At 38.2% G+C, this 21,653-nt stretch overlaps 1 protein-coding gene and 1 long non-coding RNA gene across 6 annotated transcripts in view; one reads left to right on the plus strand and one right to left on the minus strand.

Annotated features, from left to right (window-relative positions):
* SIPA1L1 (signal induced proliferation associated 1 like 1) overlaps window positions 1-21,235 on the plus strand; it is a 389,217-nt gene extending 367,982 nt beyond the window's left edge. For all 5 annotated transcript variants that reach the window (XM_048852811.2, XM_048852810.2, XM_048852815.2 and 2 more), the window contains 7 exons: window positions 5,908-6,147; window positions 7,167-7,332; window positions 11,612-11,834; window positions 14,946-15,092; window positions 17,673-17,787; window positions 18,310-18,391; window positions 19,073-21,235. In XM_048852811.2, coding sequence (XP_048708768.1) covers window positions 5,908-6,147; window positions 7,167-7,332; window positions 11,612-11,834; window positions 14,946-15,092; window positions 17,673-17,787; window positions 18,310-18,391; window positions 19,073-19,216 — 1,117 coding nt within the window. In that variant the 3' untranslated portion in view covers window positions 19,217-21,235. The remainder of the gene's footprint in view (window positions 1-5,907; window positions 6,148-7,166; window positions 7,333-11,611; window positions 11,835-14,945; window positions 15,093-17,672; window positions 17,788-18,309; window positions 18,392-19,072) is intronic.
* LOC125637797 (uncharacterized) overlaps window positions 18,390-21,653 on the minus strand; it is a 29,703-nt gene continuing 26,439 nt past the window's right edge. The window contains exons 2-3 of the long non-coding RNA XR_007357081.2: window positions 18,983-19,067; window positions 18,390-18,849 (exon numbers count right to left, since the gene is read on the minus strand). This is a non-coding gene — a long non-coding RNA (uncharacterized LOC125637797). The remainder of the gene's footprint in view (window positions 18,850-18,982; window positions 19,068-21,653) is intronic.

The following is a 21,653-nucleotide window of genomic DNA, read 5'->3' on the forward strand; positions in this document are numbered from 1 at the left end:
TATTATAGGGAACATCGTGCAAGCATTGCTTTTCAAATCATTGTCAACAAGGGGATAAATAAATTTAACGATGCCCATTTGATTTTGGAATTTTTGTTTCTTTTTTTTCAAGTGGTGGTTGTTTCATACAGGAAAATATAGCTATACATTTGCTTCCTCTGTCCACGCCCCCCAGTCTTTTTGTTTAGAAACTTGGGAGGTAGTGCCATCTAATACATGCAGTAAGGGACAAGGAAATGAGGAGACCTTGATTCTTAGTACCCACTCTACTACTGACTGTGTGTGTGACATAGGACAGGCGCTTTACCTTTTTATCTCAGTTTCTCCATTTGTAAAATGAAGATAATGAACTTCTTTGTAAAGTGCTTTGAGCTCCTTAGATGAAAGGCACTCATTTACAAATGAATCATAAAAATTAGAGGTGAAAAAAAATTCAGATCTTCTAGCTTAATTCCCAAAATACTAAATATAATTATTTTTAAAATGTTATTAATCATTGTAAGAAGAAAAATGCATCTGTGCTATAGTACTAAGCAAAAAACCTAAATCTGCAAGGGAAAGCATTTATCATTTTTTTTCCTTCCTGGTTTTAGGCAGGCAGTTGCATTTATTATTATTTGTATTAATTTCTTTGTATTTTTAAGAGACAGCTAAGATATCTAGTGGGCTGGAGGGTAGAAAATATGATGCTAACAGTTCTTCAGTCTGACAGTTCTGTTACAGGAGAAATGAGATGAGGCAAAGCTGGAGATTTACCATCCAGTTTAACAGCTTCTGATAGTGTAGCTGGAAGTTGGGGTTGCCACAGAGTCTGTAATGCAGTGATTGATTTATTTCCTTGCACTCAGTGTCACGTTAATTTGAGTTAGGGATTTTATTAATGGGGTTCCATACTATTCTGTCTGTGTTCTAGGGGCATTGTAGGCATTAAGTGCCTCCTTATGTTAAGCATCTCTTTACACTGATTTTTTTACCTGACATATATAACTTTTATTTTAAGACAATGCTGGAAAGTTGCCAGCAACATTTTTGTTTAGAATAAATTTTTCAGAAAGGAGAAAAAGGACCATGGTAAATCCCTGGGTTACAGTAAGTACTAAAAGCTACACTGTGAAGATATTCTTAACAGTAAAAACGTGTTTGGGCTGTTGAGGTTCTAGAATTCTCTCCTCCATGCAGCAAATAGTGTCAATAGAAAAGTGGAAATAAAAAAGTGGCAGAGAATGAAAAGAAAAAAGGAAACTTGATATCATGAAATATATACAAACTGATACCAACTGATAGTAGGGTTAGCCTGTCAAACCATCTCATTAATTCGCTGTACTATAGCAATATGTCTCCAAACATGACATTTTTCTATGGTTTATTTGGTTTAACCCAATTCTCATTTCTCTAGTTACACTTAAATTGTTTGTTCCTGTAAATATTTTTTCAGAATGGAGTTGAATTTTCTTGATAAACTACTCTGGTTTTACACAAAATAGAACAGTCTTGTTTTGCTTTATTTGAAAACAAACAAAAGTACAGTTCTTTACACAGAGAAATGATATAGTAATCTATAGAACAGAATTGAGGCACCCTAGTTTGGAAATATGGTCATACAGTACCTTGCAAAATTAATGCACAATATTTGGTCTGTTAGCCATGGAGAAAAGACAGACTACCTTGTATTCCCTCATTATTATTTTATAATTTTTGAACATTTAAAAATGCATTCAGTGCCTGAAAACAAAGTAAAAGAGCCTGCACTCTTGATTAGACATGACATTGTAAGTGAGGGTTACTGACAGGTCAGGAAGGAGAGAGGAAAGTCAAGAGTGACAATATGAACATGCTGTTACTCAATAAGGCATGTACACTTTTTGATGGTTCCACACACACCTTTTTTTTTTTTTTTTTTTTTTTTTTAGCCTCCCCTTCACTTCTTGTAGGCTTACCTTGTGACTGAAGTCCTAAAATACTTTTGGTATGATCTATAAAGGTAACCGTTCTGAGCTGGAGGAAGAGGAACTTAGTTTGGTGACAAAATGAACAGAGTTGCAGAAAATAAAATAACTGCAAATTAGGGTGTTTGTGCATTTAGAAGACAGGAACAGTAATTAGTGTGCAGATCATTTGGCAGAGCATAAAAGAACTTGTACCTGAGAATTGGTGGCAAAATGTAAATTATAGTGATTACATTTTGCAGCAGTATTTCTGGCTGGGCTTTATTTTCCTTCTCCACCCCCATTCCCAAAATCTCTATTGATTATGCAGGTTTCTCATGGCGTCCCAGGAGGACTGCATTAATGTAGGGCGGTAATTACACAGAATCAGTATATCTGAACATCATTAACAGAAACCATATGCACTGATAGTTTGAATTTCATAAAATAAAAAAGGAAACATATGAATTGTCAGACTTTCATTTGCTCACTAGCTAAATGGTCTCTTGTTGTCTTCACTATCAAAACTAAAAACAAAATCTCTGATATTTCCATCCAGATATGGTATTAAATTGCTTTTTAAAAAGTTGTATTTCATGATTGGACAATATTTTGCTGAGTAGATGAGTAGAATCTAGGATTCTTTTATGGGTGTTGGAGGAAAAGATATTTTTTTATTCTTTCCTGTTACCACGCTCAAGTTCAGTGTAAAAACAACCTTTTCTCAAGCCTGAGGGTTGTACTCTGCTCCCTTCAGAGACAATCAAACTGTTCAGATTGCCAGCTTGAACAATGTGAATCCCTTACTTTCTTCCCAGGAATGGAATGTGCTGCCTCTACAGTGCTTCCAGCCCCTTCTGGCCCATGTAGACAGTACCCAAACTTGTGTCCCAAGCCTTCAGGTTCTATTCAGACAAACACCTTTACTTGTGCAGTGCCCCACTGACTTCAGAGTGTTTGCACTGTGTAATTCAACAACTTGTGGATTGGGGGCTTTTGATCCTCGGGTGTCAACAGCACAGTATGCAGCCACTAAAGTACCAGGTTAATCCCTAGAATGTTCATGTTGTAAAACTGAGCACCTCCAAAAATATTTAATTATTTTATTAATTATTTAAATATTTGTATCTAAACAAGGACAAGTGGGGAGCAATGTAATATATATATAAACCAAGGACATCAAAAAATAAAAATTGTTGTGAGCTAACTTTTCTACCTCTCTGCCACCCCACTGTTCCTTGCATATTTCATGTTTTTGTTTACTATACCCTCTTCAGTGAAACATCTTGATAACAATAGGTATAAATAAACACATGGAATGTATTTGGAAATTTATTTACAAGCCCTCTCTTCCCTCCTCATTGATACTACTCCCTCTATAACTCTCCATTAACACTAACAATTCTGAAAAATAATGGGAATATTAATATTCCTACACAAAGGAAAAACCTCCAGTTCTCAAATGCACACTCCTTCTGAACTATAAAATATTTTAAAAACAGAACAGTCCCATACAATTTTCTTTTAAGATGCGCATCCCAGCTGAGCACTTGATACTTTAACTTGATAATGGAGATATCTCATAGATGGACTATATTTCTCTCTCCCTCCCCCTCCCCCCCCCCCCCCCCAAAAAAAAAGGCAAGCAACTTCTGAATTTCTTTCCTTACTTCTGCTCTGTTTCCTTAGCAGAAGTGATATTTGTGCAGGTCATAAGTGGACAAAATTTGTGACATGCAATTTCAGGTGGACTGTGCTTTGACCTGCTACGGGCAAGTTGTTCCCAGTTTTTTTCAATCTGGAGTTTACTGGCAGATAACTGGAAGAAATTATGATTGTCAGCTGTATTTTATGGCCTGAACAGATTTAGAAAGAAAGTTTTGAATGGGAGCAGAACTGGAAATCAGGAGAACTGAGATTTTTCACACTAATTTGTGACCTTGGCAAATCATTTCTTATCTCTGACTCAGTTTCATTATCTGCTATTTAAAAAAAAAGGAATAACAATACCTTCTTTTGCAAAGGCCTTGAGATTTACAATTGAAAAGTGATATATAATATCAAATGTTCAGTATTATTATGAACGGTGTAGACAATAGGTTACCATATCTGATGCCTTAAATATCTTCTGTCATTGTTTCAGTAACAAATTATACAATGCACCTTCACATGACAGGATCACTGGAGAACTTGCTATCAGACTAAAAATTTAGGGTTCATTCAGCTGCTAGTTAATTCAACCATCCATTTAATTTTTATTTCACAGTCAGAAAACACCGCTTTATACCAGAAACCTCATCTGTTTCAAATGCTAGAATTACTCTCTCACACACATACACACACCCCCTCCAGTGCTCCAGTTATGGAGAAGACAGTGCACAAAAGTAAGGTAGAAAATTGTGTGTCAACGTCCTTAAAATATATGATGGCATTCCAGCACCGAATCTATACCTGAAGTTTTGCTGTAGTTACAGATGCCTCCACCTTTTTAAAGCATAACATAATATATAGTCGTCTTAAAATTTTGTGTTCTGATTCCTTCTTAGACAGCATCTAACTTTCATATCAACATATAAATGAAAACTAGTTTTATCCAGGACTCTTCCTGTGATGCAAACCAGCTGGAATGAGGCACTCTGTTTCTCTACATTCTTTGCCTAGACATATTATGTCAGGAATTAGAGATATTAAAAGTCAATCCGTTCAATTTCAGTTAAGGCCCAGTCTGCTGGACAGCAAATTAATTGCCTAGCCATTTTTCTTCTTTTTAATGAAACTGCTCTCACAGATTTGCTGTTTACACAGAGTGATATAAATAAGAAAATAACCTATTTAACCAACGTTTTCCTTCTTTCCCCAGTGTTACTTGCTCCCTTGTGCAACTGCCTTGAAATGACTAGGGAAAACTAGAAATAATTCAGCTTCATGGGGTAAAGGTTCAGTCCACCTGGAATACTGTTTAGGGGGAATATGTATTAGCCAAATGATATCTTCCTCTTGATTAAATGCTCATAGTAAGAGGGTACAAAAGAAAAAAGGACTCTTCCTACTGTGGTGAGCAATCCTATTTTTTCCCTTAAACTTTTAGAATTGAAAATTAGGCTTTAAAATGCTAGGCACCCAAGCAACTGCATTGATCATGGCCTACATAACTCACAGACTTCACAGAAGAATGGTTCAGCTCTTGTAGAATCCTCAGGTCTTGGATCTCAATGAAGGTAAGTCCTCAATGTACAGTCAGTGCAGTCCTCCAGTACTGATGATGTTGCCCAGAGTCTTTCATCAAAGAAGTATTCAGTCTATTCATCCACACTGATTCCTAGCAGACCAAAACTCTGGTTTCCTCTAACTACTTATCCTCTCTTTCCGGTCTCCAGTCTTTTTTGGTAATACTGAAATGTAACAGTGAAACGTTTGTGTCTGCAGGACTCTCAAACGCTTCCATTTTTATCACATAGTAGAGAGTGTTGTCTCATGGTGGCATTGTCAGCTGTGACAGCAGCAGACTCTGAATTATGAGCAATAATGAATAAGGCCAGTAATATATATCCTCTAGCGTTATATATTATTGGGATTTCTTTGATACTAAAAAAATCTCTTGGTATTGATAAGGCTGGTCTTGTGGATAAAATACTGAGCTAGGACTCTCACCTGGGTTCTCTTGCTAGCTCAGCCAAGACTTCTTGTGTTACCCTGAAGTCACTTAACCTCTCTGTGCCTTAGGTTACCCATCTGTAAATTTGGGGTGATACTTTTTTACCTCACAGGTGGCTTGTGAAGTTTAATTCATTTGGTTTTCGAAAGTGCTTTCCGGTCTGATGGAAGGCATGAGAGAACAGCACAGTATTATTATTATTAGCTTTACATCACAATAATACTACTTTGGGTTCCTGCTAACCAAATGCAGTTTTTAAAAAAGTTACATAAGATGCATACACACACATTTAAGTTAAGCTTTGTCTTTGTTATGCTTCTCTCCCAGTACCATGAGCTCACGACATTCTGCCAGCCCAGTTGTTTTCACCAGTGCCAGAAGTTCACCTAAAGAAGAGCTTCATTCTGCTACTTCCCCACAGCTCGCACCTTCTTTCTCCTCCTCCTCTTCCTCCTCCTCTGGTCCTAGGACTTTCTACCCTCGCCAGGGTGCTACTAGCAAGTATCTGATTGGATGGAAAAAACCTGGAGGGACAATAAACTCTGTGGGGTTTATGGATACCAGAAAGTAAGAGCGTTTTTTTGGTTCTATTGTTTGGTTGTTAACTTAAACATGAAGAAGCACTGAAATCCAGAGAAGTTTCCCGTATGGAAAGGTCCGATAGAATTTAATGATATGATCAGACCTCTATAGAACTTTAGAATCTCTACCCTAGAATTCCATAGTGTGGCTTAAAAATTCTATAGCTTGGTTATCATTTTTCGTTACTTTGTAAAAGTTTTTAAAGTAATTTCTATAGAAATTCTATAGAATGCAGTAGACTTCATCTTTATTAAATTGTAGGATTTTTCTTTAGAGAATTTTTAAATGAAACTCAAAATATTAATTGAACAAATGAAAAAACCATCCTCAACACTGAGTGTTTTGTCCCTTAGATTCTTCGTTTTGTTCCCACATTCTAAGACTTGCATCAAGAGATTTGTGATTTGGGGTCTCAGATGACCTTGAAAGGTGGAGGTTGGAAAAATGCATATCAGAACCATTGACCCTCTACAGTGGAGATTCAGATGTCTGGGCAGTTAGGGATGCTTTGAAATCATTATTGGTGTTAAGTACAGCATTCCCAGATGATGCCAGTAACTGCAATGGGCCACTGAAGGGAATGCTAGATAGAAGCTAAAATAAAAAGTATTTTGTACAAGTTATACACTGGAAGCCAGTTAAAAGAATCGGGACATTTGGTATGTTTAAGCATTCAGCTAGTATTTAACAGACTTTAGTTTATATAATTGATTTTTGTTCTTATATATTTGTTCATTCTTTGAATAGGTACATCCCTTTAATAGGGAAATTTATTATGGTGCACTTTTCATGCATTGGAAGTTGATGCTTTCAACAGGTTTCGTTTATATGGGACTTTACTGTATTATACAAAACTTTATCTTAATCTTCCCATACCCACATCCTCCCTCTCTACACCATTTTTCCCTCTGAAAATCTTGATGATGCTTTACTGCTTATTACGTATATAGATCCAGCCCCGAGTGGCTTTGGGTCCTGAACATGTCTGTTCCCTTCCCTTTAAGACGACACCAGAGTGATGGCAATGAAATGACCCATCCACGGTTGCGTGCATCAGCCAGAGATCTACGGGCATCACCAAAACGAGCATCCCAGTCCACTGTTGAGGAAGAGCTGAAGAAACTGATAGATCTTGACAGCCCAACGCCAGAGTCCCAGAAGAATTTTAAGGTATGCTACAGAAATGGATCATCCTCTTTTGTCACTGTTAAGTGAAATTCAGGAGGCAGGTGGAGACCAGGGGACCAGAGCTCCATTGACTTCAGAGATCTATGCCAGTTTACAGCAGCTGAGGATCTGGACCCAATCACTTCCTTAGTGTCTGAGTGCACCATGCATAAAGCATTGTTCATCACTGTTGAAAACAACATAAAAGTCTAACTGAAACTGCAGTGTTGTGTACCTCATGGAAAATGTGAACACTGTCAACTCTAAGGAGAGTTGATGGCATTCACCTCTTTACAGGAGCTGCTCAGCACCTCACAACATTCTGTAAGTTTCTCAGATGAAACTTTCCTGTTCTCATCCATAACAACCAAACAGAACCCAAAATTTTAATCTTCCCTGAATTCTTAGCATGGACACAACGCTGGCCATTTGCTTTATCAACTGCTGGAAGGTAGCACTTAGGGAATGGTTTTGGTATTCCAGCCGTTGCAATGGTGTTGCAGTTTTTTGTGCCATCCTTTGAGGAGACTAACATACTTAATTGAAGAGAACACCTAAAACAAATATTTTACATACATACTAAATCCATTCAGAAAAATTTCCTAAGGTTTCATCAGAAATTGTAATAACTTATATTTTTAAATACTAATAAAATAGATCATTTTCAAGAGAGTGTTTTGATTTCTATAGTGTCGGTGTACTAAGCCAATGATTAACAGTTCAGGGTCGTCATCCAGGACCCAAATGGTTTCCAAAGCAGCCATGCAAAAGAGAGAGATAGCAGCTTCTTTCTCTGCTTGTCAAAACCCAAAAAGTCTTATTAAAACTTATAAGTGCCAGATTCCATATACAGACTTTTTTTCAAATATTACCTTAGAGGCTGGAGAGAAAAAAGTTTGCCATGGGGAAGATTTTTTTTTTTTTTTAACAGTATAGTAGTTTATAAGAGGAAGGAGGCATAAGGGGAAACACCCTCTTCCTGACCTGTAAACGGGCGCCTATTGTCTTTTCAAGAAATTCCATTTAAACTGTTAATTGTCCCAGAGACCATGAATAGCGTGTATCTTTTGTGAGCTTCTTTCTTTATTGACTATGCACAACGAGTTCAATCTTTCCAGTATCCTTCATTTTCTTGGTGACTAGGATCAGTGTGTCAGCTCAGCCTAGTGACCTGCTCAATTTTATCAATGCTATTATCTACCAGTAATGAAAATAAATGTTAAAATTTAAACATAATTATAATTTCTACCCAGTGCACAATTTGTACTTCATGTTAGGTGAAGAAATGTGGCCCTCCTTAGCTACCTGAATCTTTTTATTTTGTGTGTTTTTTTTTTTTTTTTTTTTTTGCAGCACTTCTTGTATTTGGTAATTGAGAGGTCCTGTTTCCTGGTAGGATAGGCAGTTTTTTTGTCTCCTAATCTTTCTGCCTTCTCATCCCTTCCCTTCTCCCTGTCATCTTCAGTTCTCCTGCCCATCTCGCCTTCTCTTCTCTCTTCACACCCGTCACCTCCATGCCATCTTCCTCTAACTCAGTGGTTCCCAAACTTGTTCCACCACTTGTGCAGGGAAAGCCCCTGGCAGGCTGAGCCAGTTTGTTTACCTGCTGCCTCCGCCAGTTCGGCCGATCGCGGCTCCCAGTGGCCACAGTTCGCTGCTCCACACCAATGGGAGCCGCTGGAAGCGGCGACCAGTACATCCCTCAGCCCGTGCCACTTCCAGCAGCTCCCATTGGCCTGCAATCAGTCGAACCTGCGGACGCGGCCCAGCAGGGGCTTTCCCTGCACCAGCGGCGGAACAAGTTTGGGAACCACTGCTCTAACTCCCTTTTCACTTCTCTGCTCACATTGTCTCTCCTTCCTAAATCCACCTGGTATTCAAATATTAGTAGCCTAACAATCTAAAGTTCCAGCGCTAATTATGTTTCCAGTTTCTAATATTCGAGGCTGCAAGTGTTTCTACTCTGGGATGTTTAACACAAGGAGCACTGCAGATGTTCCTCGGTTGAGCAGTGCCTGATGTTGACAATGGCTTCTTTTTTTCCCCTCTCCTGCTAGGGACAAGTATTGTGGGGCTTGGCTGGGTCATGACAAGAAACTGCCAGCTGGGCTTTTGGTCCCAAAAGGAGAAAACAGAGTGGTTTTCTCAGAGTGGATCTGAGTTAAATCAAATTGATTTAAATCACAATTTAAATCACTAGTCAGGAAGACTCGATTTAATCATGGATTTCTACATAAAAGTGCATTCTTGTTGGTTGTTATAACCTTAATACATATTCTTCACAACTCGGATAGATGTCGGCTTCATTTTTAGAAGGTACACACTGTACGTTTTTAAAGTGATTTATTTTGAAAACTTTTCAGATTAGTTTTACAGTATATCAGAAAATGAATGATTGGTTATTTCATTTACCAACTGTAATTGTAGCAGATATTGTGAAGTCATTGGGAGGTGAACTGTCTTCAATTCAACAGGTTAATCATTAATATTTGGAGGATTTTCTTGCCATGCTGTATGAGGAGGAGAACATCACCAGACAGACATTTCAAATTGTTTAACTATTTCTCACCCCTATATATTTATTTATTTATTTAAAAACATTTTTGCTGTTAACAAGCATGTTATCTCTGGCGACACAAATCCACAGTTTGAGAACTGCAAAACTAAGCATCTCTGATGGTATCTTCTAGCCTGAGCACTGAGTCCCATTGGGTAGCTAGAAAGATTAACCTAAATAATCTGTGCAAAAGCCCCTGAAAACCCATAAAATTGGGTCCCTAAATCCATGAACTATTGGAACTCATTAACAAAACTTTTCTTAAACATTACATGAATATATTCTCTCCTACTATAGAATTAGAATTTATAATCCGTATTCCATGATGAGATGTCTTTGAGCTATAATGTATTTTAATTAAAACTATCTTTAGATAGTTTTTTCCTCAAAAATCATTTTATCAAAAAAATCCGATTTTCTTTTTTTAAATCATTGATTTTTATCCACCCTGGGTTTTCTACCTAACCGTATATAAAACCCTTGTTGTTGTTCCCTTGGTACCAAGAGTTGTTATTTTTCTGGTGCTCAACCTTAAATGGAAAACTCACGTCGTGATGGTCATTTCAGACCTCCTTACACCATAGCAATGAAATTAGCCAGTCTTATTTCTGTGTCCACTGAGCCCCATAAAGAGGTATAATTCCACATCTCAATGGGCACATAATTTTTATATCGGTATGTTTTCAAAAATCCCATTACCATGTCATTTCTGCTGTGGTAACCTTAGAGACCTGCTTTGTCCACACCCTGCAATATTCATATTGCTCGACAAATGAGCAACATGTGTCTCTGTCCTAGTGTGGATGAGCCCATGGAGGAGAACTAGCAGAATACACAATTAGCATGTAAAATGTCTCTTTTCTGTTTTTTCAGGTGCTATCAGCAAGTTTTAAAAACGTTTTAGCTACATTTCTGGTTCTTTATCCATAACTACAAAACTTGCCGCAGCTTTTAGCAGGGGCTTCTGATCTTTTTGGTAAAACCATATTTCATTTTGGCAGATTGTCCTCCAATGTACAGAAGCAATAACCTTTCTCCTCCTCCCCGCTTCTGTCCCACCCTTCAGTGTGGGTTTTAATCACAGAAATAGAATACTGTCTGGTTAAATAACTTTTTATTTATGTGAACAGATAAGTATTTCTCTGTGCAAGAGAGCAGCTCTCCAAAATTAATCAACTTAATCATGTCTGCTCTAGGAATTTCGATTAGTGGAACTGTTTTTGTTTTGTTAATTTTTTCTCAGAGCTCTCCGAAGGATTTTAGTTTGTCAGACTTTCCTCATTGTTCTGTTACATGGAGCTTGTAGCCAATTGACATCTTAGCCAGAGAGTGTGGAAGATAGCACAAGAGGTAGAACTCTTTGTTTTAGATATCACTTAACTTGCTTCTGTAAACATTTTCCCTAGTACACATGGTCTGGAGCTAATTTACAGAATACATGAGTTTTTTGAGGTTAGATATCCTACAAGATGTCTGTTGAATGATAGAAATAGAAATTAGAGATGGCAAAGATCTAATCGGACATCTAGACTTAATGTTCATCTAGACGGAGCTGCTCATGTAGTACTTTGTCCCCTCCAGTTTGACGAAGATTGGGTATGTTAAAGCCTGCTTATTTTTACAAATATAGATTGCTTTAATAAACAAATGTAGTGTATGTTTGAAATGTTACTGTGTACTGATGGCCTCTTAAGAATGTATAGTCACACCTTTCCCTCTTCTCAGTCTCCGTTCCCTAGCACTCCTACCACAAAGCGTGCCTTGCAGAGGACTTTGTCAGATGAGAGTATTTACAGTGGTCAGAGGGAACACTTCTTCACCTCGCGGGCCTCGCTTTTGGACCAAGCCCTGCCAAATGATGTCCTGTTCAGTAGCACATATCCTTCTCTCCCCAAGTCACTACCCTTACGAAGGCCATCATACACTTTAGGAATGAAGTCATTACATGGTAAGTATATGTCCAGCCTAATTACAGTTAAGGAGAGATGCCATTACAATTACTTTAACAAAAAACAGTTGTCTGGCTATTTGTTAATTGCATCTTGATTTTGCTAAAGTAAGGGGAGTCAAATCCCATGTCTCAGAATGTAAGCTGGATCCTCCTCCCCCCACCCCCAAATGGGTACAGCACTGCATAATCGGCCAGGTAAATAGTTTTTGGGGAAGGAGTGGGGAAGTTTGCCTTTTTCTTTAGCATCATGTTTTCACCACTGCCAAAAGCAGGAATCAAGACTCGTTGGTCCAAAGATCCCGTCCTGTGTGTTATACAAGTAACTATTGCCTACTTCTGGTGTCTCCCGTTTTAACGTGTAGTAGGCTCAAAGTACCACTGACAATGAAGACCACTGAGGTGGATGAATGCCAGTGGACATTTGGAGGTATTAAAGCACTTAATAAATTTTTAATGCACCAAGTGATCCTGAATTCAAATCCTTGCACTACACACTGCAGAATTTGGATTTACTTAAGCAATTTGATCAAGCATTAAACAGGTAACTGGAAAAAGTTACCTTACTTAGTTTTAAAAAAATGTGTAGATGATACTGCAAATGCCCTTGTTACTGCAGTGAAGAGCATCAGTAATTTTATGCAGTATAATGTGGATTACATTGTGCTGAATCCATTGCTGCTGACAGGGGTGAGGGTGGGTGGGATTTTACACAGATTCCTACTGCACTGCTTACTTAAATGTGTAATTGTATGTTTTCTGAATATTTAACCTTCACTGGGAGAAATAGTTCAATAGGTCTCTCAGTGTAAAAATGCTCCATAATGTCTTTTGGAGAAGTACACCTGTTTCTGTTCATCCATACTGTGATGTTAGGTAAAAGAATGAGTGTTATAATACCAGTAGGTTCAACTCAATCCAGAGATATTTAAGCACTTAAAACAAAACTACAGGAGTTGGTAGTTCTTTGATTTGCATTTTGCTTTTAACTTTTAGCATAGTTGGTTATAGTATGTGCCATTTCTCTGGACCTAAAACACTTGCCAACTCTTCAAAGGTGGGGATTTTAGTCTATTTCACTCTGGAGCCTAGGAGTGTTTAGTATATATCAGAGCAGCTGAGGAGACCCATAAGAGGACTACAGTTTCCCAAGAATGGAAGCTCCAGTTTTTTATTCTGCAGGACATTCTTTGCCAAATTTAGTGAGTTGATCAAATATGAATTGTATGATAAAGAAAGGAGGGGAGAATGCTTCTGCAGCCCTACCTATCCCCCTACACAGTACCAGGGGAAACAATGGAAGCTTGCGTACTCCTGAGTTGGAGGGGAGAAGTAGCTGCCTATCCTCCTCGCTCTTTGGGGAAGTCCTCTTTTATCCTAGCTGAAGCACTGAATCTCCTTCCCCAATTCTCAGTATTAGAATGTTGTCTCTGATCTTCTCCAGCTTGAATTTTGAGCTGCAGCACTGCCCACACTGATGTAGTGACCTGACAGGCATGCAGAAGCAGGTCTGAAATTCAAATAATGTGATGATCAGAATTTTAAAAAAAGATGACAGACTGGATCAAGCAGGCAAATGCCAAAGGAGCCTTCAGTGCACCAAGGGACTCGGGTTAGCCTAAAAAACCCAAACTCTCTACTCCAAAAAACAGATAACCAGAGTACAAATAATGGACTGGTTGTAGATGCAGGAAATTCTGGCTCCTAGTATATCACCCTGCTCTTTCCGAATCTATGTTTATCTGTCACTAGGAGTACTAGTTTTACCATAACTGTTGCTGTTAAAATAAGGTGCCAGGAATTAAACCACAGTATTATTTAACGTACCTCACCCCAACCATATAACTGGGAAAAGAAACTGCCCCCTGCATCACAGGGAATACTGTTTGTCCATTGATTGTCATCAGAGTCATAGAATACATTTTCTTCAACTGGTGACTATGCTGGAAAAAATATCTACATAATTTTCAGCTGCCTCTCATTCCTAGACATCAAAACTATTGAAGTCAACTCTTCAATCAGTATTGAAGTTGACATTTTTGTAAATAGTTGCTGCTGTTTAACATAATTCTCATCGTGAGGTGGGAGGGATGAAGCTCCCTTTATTCTTCTCTCCATAGGTACTAAAATATATTTTTAGACTGAATTACATTTGTAACTGACTTGTGGAAAGAGTGCCTGTATGCCCTGTGGGTGTAAAAGAGAGCAGGCTATTCAGGGTCTCCTTTCATTTAGACCTCTGTATTTTCCAAAAGAAGCTTGGCTGCTCTGTCATTCTCTACTTTGCACTGAAATGGAAATGTCAAGACTCTTATTGTAAAGCAGTGGTTTTATTCGATCGTCACAAAATGGAATTTTCAGTTTTCTGTAAAATGTGGGCCTCCAGAATAAAAGGACCCAAACATTTGAGTGACCCATACATTGTCTTCCTTATTTACATGCCCTTGGTGAGAGAGAGTTTAAATAGAACTGGATATTTAATGCTATCCAATATTTGTTACCTTCCATTCACTCATAATTTTGTTAATTTTAAACATATTAATAACAACTGCATCCTCAAGGCAGCTCTTCATATTATGTGGAGGGGAAAACATGAGCTAGAAATATTCTGATTTATCTGACAATCCAGTTAACACCTTTGAAACAAATAATTTTGTCAGTGGTTACAAATATTTCAGATTTCATTTTCCTTTAATTCCATGAGAGAAAGTGTTCAGGGATGCTGTCCTAAAGCCTGCAGACTGCTGAATCTTCTAACACTTATCAGGCCCATGAGGAGACATGAGCTGTTGGGGTACAAGAATCTGCAGTGTACAATGTCAGATAAGAGCCTGGATTTCCAAGTGCTGGTCTGCAGATCTTGGGCATGTTGGAAAGAACTGAATCTGAGGGTGAGAGGTTAACACAGTCTCCAAAGAGCTAACTTGCAGAATGACGTGGCTGATCAGTCTCACTGCTGCTCTTAATGGCGTCTGTGCAGCTTTGAAAAACTACATCCCAGAAAAGCAAGGAATAGGGATTCAGTTCTTTATTATCTGGAAATGAAGAAACTTTCTGTGAGGGAAATGGCTGAATTTTTGATTATTTAATTTTTGTTCTGCATTGCTCCAGGAGAGTTCTCTGCCTCAGACAGCTCCCTCACAGACATCCAGGATCAGAGAAAGCAGCCCATGCCAGACCCGGGTCTTATGCCCTTGCCTGATTCTGCCTCCGACCTGGACTGGTCAAACTTGGTAGATGCTGCCAAAGCCTTTGAGGGTAAGTATTCAAAATACTTGACTTGGAAAGCTTATATGCTACTATATACCTCACTAAGGATGGTTTTTTAATTCTGATATTTTTTCCATTTCTTAGCTTCTCTTCTACTCTGAAGTCCAAGTTCTTTTGAAAATGCAATCCAAATTGCAACAGCCTAATATATGTTTGCGTATAATATTCAGATGCCATTTCTTTACATTTGAATCACGCTGCAGGTTTCAGTACTATAGCTGAAACAAAATTATTTCACTGCATTTCTGTGTAACTGAATACTTTTCATTAATACAGACCAGTCACAAAGACCACAGCAGGCATGGACAGCCATCTGGCATGAAAGTGCAGAGTGAAGCCAAGCAGTGGTGGAAAAGAGTGCAGTCACTTTAATGACTGCAGATTGCACTAGAAAGAAGTTTCTGTATTATAGTTGAAGTGCATTGCCAAAGTAATTTGGAAAGTCTGCCTTGCTGGCACATGCCTTTCCATTGGTATTCTCCCCTTAGCATACCTCCAAATACATGGACTTGCACATGGATATCACTTTATCCTGTGGTGCTTTTCATCTCCTTCACAACTAGTAAACTGAAGAGGAATGCGTGTTGCCAAGATGCACTGGAGTTTAAAGAAACACTAAAGATTTTTAGCTCAAAGTGTAAACTACTTTAAAATTGTTAGAATCTGATGGGAAAAGTTGTATGGATACTCTAATCAAAAGTCACTTTTTGAAATCTCTACATAAATGCTGTTCTACCTCATGAAGTTGCTTCCACTGATCCCTGCTTTTTTGGATGTTCTGCTGCGTGGACACCAAGAATGTGGATACCTGCAGGCAATGCACTCTGAGAACTGCAGTTACTGTTAAGTAACCTACTTTCTTCTGTATCCCTGCTAGTTCTACAATAGCAGCAGTATGAGTAACTAACACACAGTATTCCCTAGTTAGTGCTGATATCAGTCAGTGATGTAAGAACATGCTGTGACATTAACCTGAGAACTCTGTGATGCATGGATTACTGTACTTGCCATTCACCTCTGGAGAACGGAGTTCTAATCCTTTCTTAATTCACAGAGGGAAATGAAATTGTTCAAAGGGTTTGTGAAATGCACAAATAAGGATTAGAACAAGGCCACCATTGTAGTGCAATTTACTATGATGGGCCATCTCTTCTCCTAGGCTTGTTCACAGTTTAGTTGACTTTAGTGTTCCTCGCTTTTCTAGGCACTGAATCCACTCTTTTATTTTTCATTAAAAGTTTGTATGCATTAATTCTGGTGAAAGGTATCTGATTGACAATCCTCTGTCTACTCATGGAACAGGTAAAGCATGGGCAGTGTATTGTCAGCTTCCTCCCACTACTCCTCCAATGGGCTTCAAACCTGACCTGGAGAGACAAATTATCCAGTTTCTATGTCAACTCAATGCGGTGGCCTGTGTGCTGAATGCCAGTGTGGGATTTGCAAGTACCAATTAGAATAAATAATTGGTGCTTTTTCTGATTTTGGACACCTGTTGACTGGAAACTAGGCAGGGCTCTCCAACTCATCCCAGCTGGTTTCTAGTCACTAACAGCTGAACTGAAAACCTTCATGCGCTGTTACTAAATTCTTAAGCCATCCAGTTCTCCTGCGTTTTTCATTTTTTTTTTTAAATGGACATGGCAAAATTCTGTCAAAGAAAACAGCCATGTTAATTTTAGCCTTATTCAAAACACAGAATAAAACCTTTGCCAAATAGAAGAAGACTATTTTTCTCTTTCCAGTGAGAGGCCATTAGTAGCTAGCAAATGAGACGTTACTTCTTCATTTCTTTGAGTCTGACCATTTTTGCTAGGAAGCCTAAAGGAGATGTATCATTCATGGTGTTTCCCTAAACAAAAATGGTATGGTAATGATTTGTAAATTTGATAAAACTTCATAAATAAACAGTTATAAGGAAAAACCAAATGGTGGAGGAGGGGAGATTTCTTTTCAATTTTTTTTATCTCAAAACATGTTATAAAGGATTAACAATAAACAAATATAACAAATAAAAAATGATCAGGGTCTCTTCACTTTCTCCATGTAATTCTCACAACCATAAAGATGTGGAAAATACCTTCTTTCTAGGAAAAATGATGATTTGCCAAGCTACTCGAATAGTACTATGTGAAGCCATAAGATGGCTCTAAAACTTTTTTTGCCACAGGAGGTTCAAATCACTGTGTGTGCTGCAATTCTTAGTGAAAGGAGTACCTTATATTCTTTTACACGAGTGGCTTTGTACCTTTCAAAATGTCGGTTCCATTTCAATATAAAGGGGCTGCATGGTGAAGGTTGTAGATCAGTGAGATGGGTTTCTTTGATTTTATTTCTTTCTGCCACTAGCTTGCTTTGTCACTTTTAGCAAGTGTTGTATTGAATTTTTCTATGCCTCCATTCACCTATCTTAACTTGCTACTTTGATTACATAAGTCATGTGTTGTGTTGTGATATTTAATGTTTGTGTTGCTTTGAGATCCTCAAATGCAGATTCTCCAGTATGTAGAAGCAAATTATCATTATATTTACAATTGTGTTTGTCTCTCTCTCTCTTTCTCTCTTCAGTTCAGCGAGCCTCATTTTTTGCTGCTAGTGATGAAAACAACAGACCTGTGAGTGCTGCTTCCAATAGTGATCAGACTGAGGACCAGCTTACTGCACAGATGAAGCCTTACACAGGGTGAGTAAATATATTGGACAGGTAAGTTTTTTAAACTAAACCCAGGGAAGACTGGATGGAGATGCTTTGATTTGCAACAAACTTAGATCTCTTATGACTTTTTACAAAAGAAAAACAGAGGAGAGAGAAAACACAAAAATGCTGAGTATATTTCTGTCTTTGTGAAAATAGCATATTTCTGAAGGTTCTCTTTCATCTGAGATGTTTAAAACAGTGTCCAAGGCAGTCTCATTCCAAGGTATATGTAATTATCCTGTAACTAATGGTTAGAGAGAGAAAGCAAATGATGAGTCTTCAGTGACTGCTAATAGCCATTTCGTTGAGTGATTGTGCTGCCTAAGCATGTGCATACCATTTCTGTTAGTAGTCGAGGCCTGTGGTGAACATTTTTAAGTAAAAATCTATATTCAGAATGTACTGTATCACACATGTATTTTGAGCAGTTTTCCAGCCTAGAGTTAGAAGCGAAGAAGGATTACAGAAAATCCTGCCAATATTGTCTTTATCTCCTGCTTCCAACAGTAAAGAGTCTCCTCCTACTCTCGCTTCCAAAGTGGACCAACTGGAAAGTTTGCTGAAGATGCTCCAAGAGGATTTAAAGCGGGTAAACATTTATTCTACAGGAAACCTGTAGGGTGTAAATATGTTGTTGCTAGGCAGTACTAGTCATGTTATAAACCTTTTCCACCACCCCCAAATTTGTAACAGTCTCATCCTTTGTTGAGAAAATTACATTTCTTTACTTCTTTCCTCAGATCATAGTCCAGGTATTTTATTTTTTAAACACAGTGGTGTTAGGAAGTAAGAGGTAAAGTTAGCACATCTACTTTCTAATGATGAAATACATGCTTCTCTGCAGAAAGGATCTTGCTGTGTTCAGGTCAAAGGTCTCTTACGCAGTACAGTATTCATGGAGGTGTTTGCCATCTCTTACTTAGTTCTCCTCAGCAGTCACACCATAGGACGTCTGTATTAGCATGGAATAGATTGTGACCATTTTCAGGTGATCACTTGCAGAGCTAGCATTTACATTAGAATTTAGTCTTGAGAAATCCCAACAATCTGTGCCGAAAGAGCATAAGGGGGAAAGAATGTCACGACACAGCCCATGGATATAGAATACCCTAAAGCCAGGAACACGAGTGTCTACGCACTTAAAGCTCTTGTAAAGTGGGGAAACAAAACTATATAATACCTCTGTAGGATGGAGTCCTCCTTGTTGACAAGAGCAGGAAATGTGACCGGGCATCACCATTGAGCTCTCATATTCTTTCTCATCCCTTAGGAAAAAGAAGACAAAGCCAATCTTCAGGCAGAAGTGCAACATTTGCGAGAAGACAACTTACGGTTACAGGAGGAGTCCCAGAGTGCATCTGAGAAACTGAAGAAATTCACTGAATGGGTTTTCAACACGATCGATATGAACTGAGAACAGTAAATGGGGAAGGAAAACATCAGTTATAAATAATTGTTAGTGGGACTTCGCTTTAATGCCACCTTAATCATGATATGTGAAAGTATAGTCAGAGCACTTCCCCGTCCTGTGTACTCTGATGACCCCTTTTTGCGCCTCTGCACGCACTCAGAACAATCGCAGATCAACAATCATTGTCTGCCTTTTGTAGAAAAACAAAAACAAAAAAATAATTTAAAAAAGGTAAAATAAAAGTTGAACTACTAAAATGTGAATGTCTTTATTTTTTGCACATTATCTCTTTACCTGTTATGTACAAAATTATTTGGAGGCTGGACCAGAATTGTTCGGTCTATTTGCCTCTATTTATTTCTATTAACTCCTTTCTCTCTGTTTCAGGTAATCTGCTTTTCCTTGCTGCTTTGATAAATATTATGACTCCTAGGAAACTAGAAAGAAACGTTTATTTTGCTGCTTTCCTTACATTGTTTTCTGAAGTATGCCACAGACAAGGGGGTGTAAAAAAAATGTTTTAGGTGTCTCCTGAATGATTTGTGCTTGATCACTAGTGCTATCTTCACATATGTTATACAGAACATATGCCCATAGTGTATGGTACAGTACAATCCGCATCAGAATATTGGAAGAGAGATTAGACACTTGAGCCATGGATGAGTCAGATTATCACACATGTCCTTGCATTAGCACTTCTAGTTGCCTTTGTTTCCTATGGAAACAATGGTTGCCAGGTACTTTAGGAATAGTGCAACTTGGCATGCTAAATGGCACACTGCATCAGGCTGACTGAGAGAATAACTGCTGTACTTCTGCGTAAGCATTGTCTCTGTCCCTCCCCTACCTGGGGATCTATTACCTACCTATGTATAGTAGGTCCTTGGCTGAAGCTGTAAAGTGTTTGATTTTTTTTTCAAACTGTATGCATTTTCTAATACACCATATATGCCATGTCATTGCACTTGCCCTTCCCTCCCCACCCAGCTTGGTCATAGAACTTTTCAAATAAAAAAGGCAGAAGAAATGTTTATTAATCTCAACTATATAGCAAGTCTTTGGCATTAGTAAACCTTTAATAACCTTGTTATGGATAATGCAAATGGAGAAATATAAAGCTGTAGTTAGAGACTTTGTCCCCTTCCTTAAGTAGTGGGACAAAGAAGGAAGCAGTATTTTAACTTTTGCCTCTCTGATGTCTGGATTTCCCAGGGCAACTGGCTAGCATAAGATTTCTCTGCTTGCCTGGCATCAGGAGGATTAACTTGTTTTTCTTTGAAGGAGCTATAAACTTGCCATAAAATGTCACCTCTCTAGAAATACTTTTTTGGTGTCACAATATAACTCATACTACAACCTGCACAGATATTGATGCAAGCCATATGCAGTGAAGTATCATCTTTGCCCTTCTCTGTGTGCATCCACTAACACCCTCACATTGAAACACACATTGCCTTATACAAGTAACATTGTATTATTTGTCCATTTCAGGAATAGCCTCCCCTTCTTCCACAGTCACCCACTCTCTCAAAAGAAATCATCAGTGGGAATCTTCCAAGCTCTCTCTGATGCACTTTTTCTTGCTCTTTGATCCTACTACACAGGAACTTGCTACACTTTGACCTAAAGCTTAATTTGTGGTGATAATCCCCATGGAATTCTTCTCTGATGATGTTTTGTCATGGAAATGAATCTATTTGGAACTATTTCTGGAGTGCTTTTGTAAAGGTTGAGAATGTCCTGTTATTTTTTAAAAAATGACTTGTATGAAGGAGATTTGTATAATGCCTGATATTATTTGTAAATCAGAAATATTGCTAACATCCCTGAGCATCCTGAAGTCTTGCTTATTCTCTTCTATTTTTACGTCTGGTTTGGTTTTTATTTTATTTTAAAAAAAAAATTGGGACTTGGGGCAGACTATTTATTAGAGTTTTGCAACAGAGTTCTTGTATGAAGCCTCTAAAGGCAACTTGTAAAATTCTGACAATAAAACTCATTTTAAAGGCTCTTCTAAAACCATTTTCTATTGATTTTGTTGGTTTTTTCTATTGTTTGAAACTTCCTAAAGACAAAGCCTCCTTTCCTGGCCCTTCCTCACTGCACCAGTGCATCAGGACTTAAGGAGACAAGAGTTTCATTCTCCAAGGAGTCTCTTCTTTTGCTTTCCCCTTGTTTACCATCCCTTTTTGTATACACATGCACTTCACCATTATGCTTTCTATTCCTACTAGTGCAAAATCTTCACTCCCCACCCTCCCCATTAGAATATTTCTGTTTCTCTAATGAACAACAATTTTTTTATCTTTAATTTTGATTCTCATGCAACAGCTTCATCAAGCTGGTAGAAAGGTCCTCTGCTGGCACAAGCATCCACTGGTGAGTCGGGTAGCACTTTAAGTAAAATTTGTCCTGACAAGAGGGTTACTTCTCCACCACA

The sequence above is a fragment of the Caretta caretta genome, chromosome 6 (genome assembly GCF_965140235.1).
Source record: "Caretta caretta isolate rCarCar2 chromosome 6, rCarCar1.hap1, whole genome shotgun sequence".
In the NCBI taxonomy this organism is placed as follows: domain Eukaryota; kingdom Metazoa; phylum Chordata; order Testudines; family Cheloniidae; genus Caretta; species Caretta caretta.